We start from the raw sequence: 10,685 nt of genomic DNA, 5'->3' as shown, positions 1-10,685 counted from the left end.
ATTTTATGCTACAAAACTTTTAGATATTCTGTTCTTATTTTTTCCACTCTTTTTCCCCTTGTTTTTCTGTTGTGGATGTTTCCATTGATACATCACTAAATTCAGAGATTGTTCACTCGTGTCTGCTCTGCTAAAGAACCCATCTTCATTATTGTTCATCTCTGTTAGAATAATTTTACTCTCTAGAAATTTTAGTTGTTTCTTGGACTTTCTTTTTCCTCTGTTTGCATTCCTAAGTGTCACAGCATACTGCTGACTTTCTCAGTTAGAACCCTTGGCTGTTTCCCTCTCCCGCATGATAATTCCGAATACCTGTCATTTTTGGTCCCAGAATTTGGTCTCTATCACTTAGGGAGCTCTGGACAGTGGATTTCACAATTACCTTTTAGGTTGTCCTCCGGCCTGGTGGGATAGTGCAATGGGAGGAGGCTGGAGCTGGGCAGAGCTCATCATCTGTTGGTTTATGTGCTGGTAAAATCATTTTCAGTCTTTAAATTTGAAATTTTCATATTGTAAAAAATGTATTGTGATTATATTTACCCCATTACCCACTAGTATCCCCTTCCATTCCCTCTGGATCACTTCATACTTAGCCCTTTCCACTTAGTCTCTAATGATACCACCCCCCTCCTTCAGCAACCATTAACAGTGTGTTCAGGAAGGATGAAATCTCATAGACACCTAGGTAGAAAGTTGAAGGGCTCAATTTAGTGCAGGTGTGGTTCATAGCATACATGAGGCTCTAGGTTCTCTCCATGACCAATGATAATGTCATATATGGATACAGAGTTTCATAAGGGGGTGGAGCAAGAGATTGATGTTCCATTTACAGCACCCATCAGTCACTTATTCTCAAAACTATCAGGTATGAATCTGTGCATTAACCATTTCTCTTAGGGTCAGCCTCATGGGAAACAGAATTCTCTGGCACTTTTTCTAAAAGTGCTTCTTTCTCCTATGCCCTGCCTGACACAAAGGGATTTTTTTTTTCTGTTAGTCATTGTGAGAATTTAGTTATAAAACTGGGGGGGGGTCCTCTATTAAGGCTGGCAATTTCAGACCTGTCCAAAAATTTTCCTGCCTTATTTTGGTTCCTTAGAGGTTTCAACTTTGAATTTTCTGCTTTGGTGAATTTTGATTCTCTGTACTGATTGTCTCCCCTGTAGGATGAATATGGATCATTGTCTGAAATAGCCAGGAAGAGTTCTTGATTTTTCAGTTTGTCCAGTTTTTTGTTTGTTTGCTTGCTTGCTTTTGCTTGTTAGGACAAAGTGAAATCTTCCTCATTCTGGAAAGCTAGAGATTTTTCTTACAAGGAGGAAAATGGAATTGGATAAAGACTCTGTACTGATTGTCTCCCCTGTAGGATGAATATGGATCATTGTCTGAAATAGCCAGGAAGAGTTCTTGATTTTTCAGTTTGTCCAGTTTTTTGTTTGTTTGCTTGCTTGCGTTTGCTTGTTAGGACAAAGTGAAATCTTCCTCATTCTGGAAAGCTAGAGATTTTTCTTACAAGGAGGAAAATGGAATTGGATAAAGATGGTCATGGAACAACTCTATGAATATACTAAAAGTTTCTTTTTTTTAAGTCAATATTGTGATGTATTAATTATATCCTACTAGTAAAATAATGGAAAACAGCCAGAAATGCAAATTACCTTCTCAATTTTCATTGCTTACAATAGAGCAAATGGAAGCTTAGGCAACACTATCCTTGACAAAAAGTCCTGTGATAACATCGATATTATTTATGTTAGAAACAGGGAGGACAATGTAAGGCTTTATTTTTACTTTTTTTTTGTTGTTGTTATTGGCTTTTGGGTTTTTTTTTTTTTTTTTGCCTTGAGTTAAACATTGTTCATCCTTAGTCAACAATTTTAACTGATAGTCTCCTCTCTCTCTTTCTCTCTCCTAGTCCCCTATACTCAGAAATGGCAAGTCCTAAGCCTTTAGGCCGCATAGAATATAGACCTTATAGTCTTTACTTGACAAAGAAGGTTGAAACAAGCTAACACAGTTTCAAAGCTCCAGAGACTGACTGGGAAACTGTTCCCAGAAGATGACTCAGACATTAGCTAGGAAGCTAGAAAGATTAGGGATTTTATTAACTAGAGAGCTGAGGGAATGAAAGAACAAGAGAAATGGACAAGCAGATTTGCAGTCACATCCTTGGGTGAAGCTGATTCATGTCTCCGTTCTGCAATTGTGCCTAAATCGCCATGCTTAGGCGTTTGCATTACATCCCAGGAGTTAGCTGTGAAAAAATAGCTGCTTTCAAAACTGACTAGATTCAGTGGGTTGAGGAAGAGCTGATCTTCCTAAAACAAGGAACTCTAGATAGGCTGACTAGATTCAGCCGATGGACAAGCACTGGGGAATGGCTGGGGGTGCCGTCAACACAGTGGACAGTAACGGGTGACAGAGTACATGGGCTCCAGTGGTGGGCGGCAAATTATTTAACTTCTTATGCCTTACTTTCTTTTTCTGTAAAATGAGGACACTAGTACTTTATAAGGTAGTGTGTGATATATGCTGTAAGATAGATCTTATTAAAAAGAATAGAAAAAATGGTCAGGCATGATGGTATATGCAATTAATCTCAGCAGTTGAGAGGCAGAGTCAGGAAGATCTCTGCTCTGTGAGTAGAGGTTAGTCTGGTCTACACAGCATGTTCCAGACCAACTAGGACTACACAGTGAGAGCCTATCTCAAAAATTAAATAAAATAATCTAAACAAAACTAAAAAAAACCAGTAATGAAGACAAACCATCTAATTATGAAAGTTACACACACATGAATGATAAGAAGCAAGTTTAGAGCCAATTTTTAAGACACTGAAAAATATCTCTTCCACAATTTTTAAAAAATACTTATCTCCGTGTTATATGAGTACTTTCTATGAGTATTTTCTGCATATATATGTGTATGTACTATGTGCATGAAGTACTCATGGAGTATCAGAAGAGGACATCAGATTCCTGGAACTGGAGTTTCAGGTGGTTGTGAACTGCCATGTGGGTGCTGAGAAGTGAACCCAGGTCCTCTGCAAGAGCAGCAAGAGCCCTGAACTGCCGAGCCATCTCCCCAGGCCCTCCATAATTTGTTCTTAATATGACCATTTATATCTTCTTCAACTACAGCACATCACACACACACACACACCACACACACACACACACACACATACCACACACACACACACACACACACACATTTCCAAATAGTGTCTGGCATGTGCTTACACACTAATACATGTGTATTAATCAAGGACTTATTATATAAATGGATTCTGGGAAATTTTATTACTCCACACTGATAAGTTGTTCTCATTCTTACTAGCTCAAGTACTTTAAGTATGACATATTGTTTGATGAATCACAGAAAACATAGTTTTAAAAAATGTGAAACTGTTTTCAACAACACTGAAAGACTACCTTAATTTTCATAGAATCCTTGATGACTGAGTGAAACCAACCTTGGCCCTGAAAAGACTCATGGGTCCTGTGATAGTTCTGAACTGCAGCAATGACACAAGAAGACGTGTCCTTAGAGTCCTAGTCTAGACTGCCTGCCTATCACGTTTACTGTGTGTGGCTATGTATTTTCGTTGTCCACCTGTTTGGAGCTACAGTACCATAGGCTGTATTTCACTGGGGATGTGTAGAATAGAAGAGGGGTGAGAATATCTAATTAATAGTAAAGAAATGGAACTAAAGTGTGCAACCAAATTGTATATTTTTAAAGTTTTTACATTTTGAGACTATCATACATGAATGTTGTATTTACATCATTTTCACCTTTCCTCCCCCTCCAACTCTTCCCACATCCCCCCGATACTTCCTCTCAATTTTATGATGCCTTCTTTTTTCATATATATTTCATATATATTATATTTATATGTATATAAAACCTACTGAGACCATTTAGTTGTACGCATGTGTACATGTGTTTAAGGCTGACCACTTGGGATTAGATAATCTATCAGGGATCTTATCCCCTGAGAAAACGTACTCTCCCTCTCTCAGCATCCCCGACTTCCTATAGCTTTTCATTTAGGGAGAGTATCGAGTGAAATCCCATGCTGGTATGTTGACTGGTGGTGTTGTGCAGGTCTTGTTAGGCTGATATTTCATGGGTGCAGCTTCCCTGTGGTGTCTGGGAAACACTGTCTAGCAGCTAACATCCTGGTCCTCTGACTTAAAATCTTTCTACCTCATCTTCCTCAATGTTTCCTTAGGTGTAGGGGTTACGTTGTGGATGTATCAATTGGGGCTGGGCATGCCTAAGTAATTTTTTTCTCTGCATTTTTGACCAGTTGTGGATCTCTGAAATATTCCAGATCTGTTGTAAAAAGCTTCTTTGATGAAGGGCGAGAGCTACACTAATCTTTGGATATAAGGGTAAGTATTTAGGATATTGTAAGAAATTATTTTGGTTTAGGAAAGTGGCAGTACTGGGTTCTCCTCTAGTGTCTGTGACCTTTACCCACAGATATTTGGCTACATTAACTAAGCATGAATTCCTTCCTACTGAGCCAGCCTTAAGTCCCATTAGATACTTTTATCTTTACCCCTCAAGATGAAAGTGCTACTATTGCACTATTAGGGGCATTTTGTTGGACTGGTTATTATTATAATTCACAAGCTTTATAGCTGGATAGGACTATTCATAGCCTCTCCCCTTGGAAGCTTGACTAGCACCTTCCAATACTATGAGAGCTTGTCCTCAGGGAGCAGGCTTCTAAGTCAGTTCTAGCTCAGTTTCTCCAAGTCTTGTGTCTGGGTGTATCATGTCTTCAGCAATAGGGTCTTACCTTCAAGTTCTTGGAGGAACCAAAGCACAATGGCAAACAGAATTCTGTTACTCAGAGGGGATTATAGATTATACATACATGCCACTGTGGTCCTCTTCTCTCCACTGTGCTATTCCATTCCATTCTTCAGTTTTTAACATCACTGGGCTATTGCTATCAGATAATACGAATTGCCAGGAGAAAGGGTCTCAGGTAGACCAGGGCTGATCTTAAGTTCACTATGTAACTGAGGATGATTTTGAACTTCTGATCCTCTTGCCTCCATCTCCTAAGTGCTATGATTACAGAGTGGTACCACCATGCCTAATAGGTGCTCAGAACTGAACCTAGGGCTTCATCCATGCTAGGCAAGCAGTCTACCAATTGAGCTTCTTTCCAGCCCCACCCCCAATTTATTTTATGTAACTACAATTATAACTCTGTAAGTACTTTAATAGACAGACTTGGATTTGATTCCTGTGCTACTTTTCCATTTCATCTTCAGCTTTGGTTTCCTCTTACACAAAGTGATAACAATAGTAGTCACTGCTTCTACGCTTGGTATACAACTTTTCACAACAGGAGTTTAGAATTCTAGCTATTATCAACTCATTCAGAGTCCATACGAGTTACATTAAACTATGCTGTGGTACTATATTAATAATTGTTTTTCTTGGATTTAAGAAAACCCAGAGTTTTCATAGTTTGTGTTGAAAATGGTCATTTATTCCTTCTTCAGATCGAGTATATTGGTGCTACCCCTAGACTTAGCTATAGCTCAGCAATATCTTTGGATGAAATAGAGCTCGGTATTCAGTCATTATTTATGCACAGTGAAGGAGCCATAGCCTTATAAGAACCCTAGAAATGGCTGTCTCAGCAAATGTGCTGACACCTATGTGTTAAGACCACTCCCCAGTAACAGTTGGCTTCTATGGCACCTGAACAGAGAGAGACTTTCCCATAGTTCCTGAAAGCAGAAAAATGCTGAGTAGTTAAGAATTCCAGGTTTGTGATTTGTTTTATCTTTTAATTTCCAGTAAATCTTAAAAGTTGCCTCTAGAATTGTTTCTCTCTTCATTAAAGTAACTAATGGACAAATTTAGGCTAATCATGTGATTTCATATTAACATCTAAAAGTTTGATATTTGTTTGGTTTACAAGGCTGATGATACAATATTCTAACATCTAAAATGTCGTTGTTTCATTTAGTAGTGAAGACAATAGAGTTAAAAATAAAAATTAAAAAAACAGCCCCTTGGAAAAGAGGGACTTTAGAAGAGGAGTCCAAGACTCATCACAAGTGATCAATGTGATCACAAATGGGGAGGAAAATTTGTCACTGTACATTCTCTTGTTTTAGAAACGCACACACATATGCACATTTGCATGTGTATGTATGGTGTGCCTTTGTGTGTTCACGTGTTTGCATTTGTGTGCATGTGTTTGTAGGAAGGGGCAGACTGATGTTGAATGTCTTTCTAAATTGTTCTCTCTATTTACTGAGGCAGAGTCTTCCACTCAACCTGAAGCTTACAGGTTCAGCTAGGCAGCTTGCCTCAAGACTCAGTAGCTGCCTCCCAGGAATACTGGGATTATGTGTACTAAGTATTTATATACGTAGGTACTATGGATCCAACTCTAGCCCTTAATGCTTGTGCTGCAAAATGCTTAATGCTTTACCTACTGAGCTATTTCCCCAGCCCCTGGAATATGGGAGAAAGAGCCATTCTAATTGCTTGGCACTGTGTTATGTGCACTGGGGAAATACTGGGGACATCATATTAGTCTCTGGCCTCAAAAACTTTCAGATTTAGCAAAGTAGAGTGACTGGCCATCAGTGGTTACATAATAGTATCTCTTCAAGTTGATATTGGGGGCAGTGGGGGTGCCATATCATTGGAGGACAGGAAGAAATTAAGCTCAAAACAAATACAATAGAGGCTCCTCAGTAAAGAACACACAATTTTAATACATAAAGGGTTTTTCCTCCTAAAATCAAACACACTTAACATTTCATATAATACAATAAAACAGCTTTGTTCTCCAAAATATCTTTTCTGAGGCTCAATCATTACAAGATACGTGAAATTAAATATCTTAGCATGACTTGACTGCTCATCACTCTATAATAGTGTAAGATTAATAAAACTCCAAAGGTCACATTGTTTGTACAAGTTAAGATTGGCTGGCTATATGAAATTTTTAGGTACAGATCCCTGCTATTTGGAATGAACATTCTTTAACATTGTCCTTGTGTCCTCTGCCACAAAAGAGAGACAGTGAGAGTTTAAAAGTTGCTATATAGGCACTGCTGTATAGAAAATACATTTTATGTTTCTACATAGTATAAGCTTGAAATGCTCCAAGGGTTACATGTTTGTGCCAGAAAGCTTGACAAGCACTGAATGGTCTTATGAAGGATAGAAAACCTTTTGACCATCAATTCCAATGTATGTGATTTAACTATCTGCAGCAGAACTAACTTACTTATTAAGCTAATTATGCTAAAATGCTTTGGTTGTCAGGTACAGGGAAAGATCTGAAATTAGGGAACTGCCTTGTCACTTAATTCTTGTGGGTGGCCTAACTCCCTATGATATTCAGAGCTGAAAATGCATTCTTTTTGCATCTTTTTCTTAAGTGATACTCAATTAGGAGGAACAAATTAAGTCCTCTGTTTAAATAAGAAAAAGTCATTGCTGAATGACTTCAGTCTCTCTTTTGACTCCAGAATATTCTGAAAGGTGACTTTCTTGCTGTTACCCTTGTAACAGACTAAACGAAGCTGGTCCAGTCTGTTGGCAATCTCATCTAATCTCGAAGGCCACATAGCTTGAGAATATCAGGTAGCTTCTGCTTTTGATGTCAGCTCATGCAGTGCTTCAGAGAATTTCATGCTGACAGGATAGTGTAAAATTATCTTTATGCCATATGCATAACTTCACCAAAAGGAAATCTGGTCAAAATGATTACTAGAAGACTTCAAGCCCAAGCATTTTGATCCAATATCATGTCAAGATATTCCAAGTCATCATGGCAAACAGTAAAATGCTACTTAAGAAAGTCCTGGTCTTCCCCCAGGTGATTTCAATCCATTCCCTGGGAGAACAGGTGATAAAAACATGTGGCAGGTTGTGCTTGCTTTTCCACAGATCTCATCTGGAACCATATGCCCCAAGTGGTTTCAGATTTTTTCATTGTCATCATTATTGATTTTTTTAAATGCGACTGGGCTTGCTTGCTTCAAAGAAGTCTTGGAAACATCTGTATGCATCGTAGACATGGCTATGGTCTCGTAATCATCATCTCGAGACCGGAAATCACAAAAGTTGAAGAAGAACTGCAAGTCTCTCTGGAAGTTTTTGTTCAGGAATCCATAAAAGATGGGGTTGACACAGGTGGATAGCATGGCAGTGAGGTGGCAGAGCAAGAAGAGGAGGTTGTGGTTGCAGGTGGCGATGATCTGGTGGTTCCAGTCAAACACAGTGTTGAAGATGGTGAGAGGCAGCCAGCAGACGGCAAAGGCAACCACAATGGAGAGCAGCATGATGTTGATCCGTTTGGTCTCACTGGACCTGTACTTGTTGTCTCTCATCTTCTCCATCATGTTGTTTCTCCTTTTCAAACGAATGTATATCTATGAAGGAAGAAATGGGTGAGTTCAAGGAGAGCTAGGGGAAATCTGCAGAAAGAAGGTAAAAGAAAGGAACTGATGGAGGGTGGATGAAAAGTTGTCTTACCTTGAAGTAGCCTATAAATATGAAGCAGAGTGGCCCGAAATACTGTAGCACCAGGAGGAGAGTTGTGTAAGACAGCCTGTGAGAGTCTGATGGGAATTTATCAAAGCATACGTACTTGTCCTTGAATGCAGCGAGTGTTACGTTTTGGAAGGGCTCATCAGTCAATACCTGATAGATCAGGAAGGGCAGAGAGGAAGCCACAGCCAGGACCCAAATGACCGCGATACCTATGTAAGCGTGTCTGTTATTTGGTCTCCATCCTCTAGGGTTAATGATCAGCTGATGCCGTTCCACAGCTATGAGAACCAGAGAGAAAATGGACACTGTGATGGAGACACATTGCACAAAAGGATTGAGTTTGCACATGGTCTCACCGAAGACCCAGTGGTCCATCAGCGTGTAGACAAAAGTGAAAGGGAGACACATGATGGCCACCAACAAATCTGAGAAGGAAAGGTTCACGATCAGGATGTTGGTGACGTTTCTCATCTCTTTCTGTTTCAGGATGATGATAATCAGAGCCAGGTTTCCAGAGACCCCAAGAATGATCACAGCCCCGTAAGCGAGAGCCAAGGTAAATATCACAGCCAAGGGCAGGTGACAGTCATCGTCTTCGAATGCGAGAAGCGGAGAATTCTCTGTGATGTTGTAGTGAACTGACTGATTTTCAATCTGAGAGACTAGTGTTGAATTCATTTTCTCTGCTTTTGCTGCCACAGATTAGACAAGCGGACTTTATATTTCTTCTCAATGGGTCAAACCAGCTTATGCCATATATTGGAATTCATTTACCAAAATTATTCTAAATTCTTCATTCCTTTGAACTGAATACTCTGTAAAGAGAAAAACGACCCATTGCATTACTAAGTTTATTGAGATCAGTTGAAATGAATTGATTCATAGAACTCTTTAAAATTAAGGCATTAAAATAAGTAAACAACATATAATCTTTTATCTTTTTTTAAATTGCATAAGCAGTGCTTTTTATTTATTTAGTTTCTTTTGTTTTGAGGCAGGGTTTCCCTGTAGCTCAAGCTGGCTTGGAACTTGCTATGTAGAACAGGCTGGGCTGAATCTCACACGGATCTGCCTGCCTCTGCCTCCCAAGTGCTAGGATTAAAAGCAAGTGACAGCATGCTTGGCACCATAATCCTTTTCTGGTGGCCTTTAATATGACCATCAAATCTTTGCCATCCAATTTCTTTTTTTCTTCTTTTTTGGTTTTTTTGAGACAGGGTCTCCCTGTAGCTCCAACTGTCCTGGAACTCACTATGTAAACCAGGCTGGCCTCAAACTCACAGAGATCGCCTGCCTCTGCCTCCCAAGTGCTGGGATTAAAGGTGTGTGCCACCATGCCCGGCTGGCATCTAATTTCTTATTATCAAAATGTTTTTTTAAGTTTTTTAGAGAATTTCATACATGAGTACCATATTACATCATTTCTACCCCCCCAACTCTTACTCCCTCTCGATTTGTGTGCCCTTTCATGTAAGCCAATATTTTAAATTTTAAAAATTTAGCAATAATTTTTTTTGAGACAGGGTGTCTCTTATGTAGCCCAAGCTGGCTTTAAACTCACTTTGTAGCCCAGGATGACCTTGAGCTTCTGATCCTTCTATCTCCACTTCTTCAGTCATGGGATTATAGGTGCCAGTACATCTGGTTTTATGCAGTGCTAAGAATGGCACCCAGGGACTCAAGCATGCTAAGCAAGCACTCTACCAACTTAGCTTCATCTCCAGCCTCCCAGTAAATTGTTTTCCCCCTTTGGTCTTTTGAGACAGGGTTTTCCTATAGCCCCAGCTGGTCTGGCACTAGCTATACAGACTAGGTTGGCCTCAATCTCAAAGAGATCTGACTGCCTCTGCTGGGACTAAAGATGTGTGACAGAAGAGGCTGTCGGATCCCCTGGAACTGCAGTTACAGACAGTTGTTAGCTGCCATGTGGGTGTTGGGATTCGAACCTGGATCTTCTGCAAGAGCAGTCAGTGTTCTTAACTGCTGAGCCAACTCTCCAGCCCCCCACTTTTTTTTCCAGAAATACTTTTGTTTGTTTGTTTGTTTGAGACAGGGTCTCCCAGTAGCCTCAGCTGGCCTGGAACTCACTATGCAGACCAGGCTGGCCTCAAACTCACAGAGATCCGCCTGCC

The 10,685-nt window shown here is 39.8% G+C and overlaps 1 protein-coding gene across 2 annotated transcripts in view; it reads right to left on the bottom strand.

Annotated features, from left to right (window-relative positions):
* Positions 1 to 6,780: 6,780 nt before the first annotated feature.
* Positions 6,781 to 10,685, bottom strand: part of Npy1r (neuropeptide Y receptor Y1) — a 9,927-nt gene continuing 6,022 nt past the window's right edge. For both annotated transcript variants that reach the window (XM_008847804.2, XM_008847805.2), the window contains exons 2-3: positions 8,536 to 9,368; positions 6,781 to 8,432 (exon numbers count right to left, since the gene is read on the bottom strand). In XM_008847804.2, the coding sequence (XP_008846026.1) occupies positions 7,980 to 8,432; positions 8,536 to 9,231 (1,149 nt within the window). In that variant the 5' untranslated portion in view covers positions 9,232 to 9,368 and the 3' untranslated portion in view covers positions 6,781 to 7,979. The remainder of the gene's footprint in view (positions 8,433 to 8,535; positions 9,369 to 10,685) is intronic.

The sequence above is a fragment of the Nannospalax galili genome, unplaced genomic scaffold (assembly GCF_000622305.1).
Source record: "Nannospalax galili isolate Female #2095 unplaced genomic scaffold, S.galili_v1.0 scaffold283, whole genome shotgun sequence".
Lineage (NCBI taxonomy): Eukaryota > Metazoa > Chordata > Mammalia > Rodentia > Spalacidae > Nannospalax > Nannospalax galili.
The sequence above is the reverse complement of the archived record's forward strand: the minus strand, read 5'-3'. Positions and strand labels throughout refer to the sequence as shown.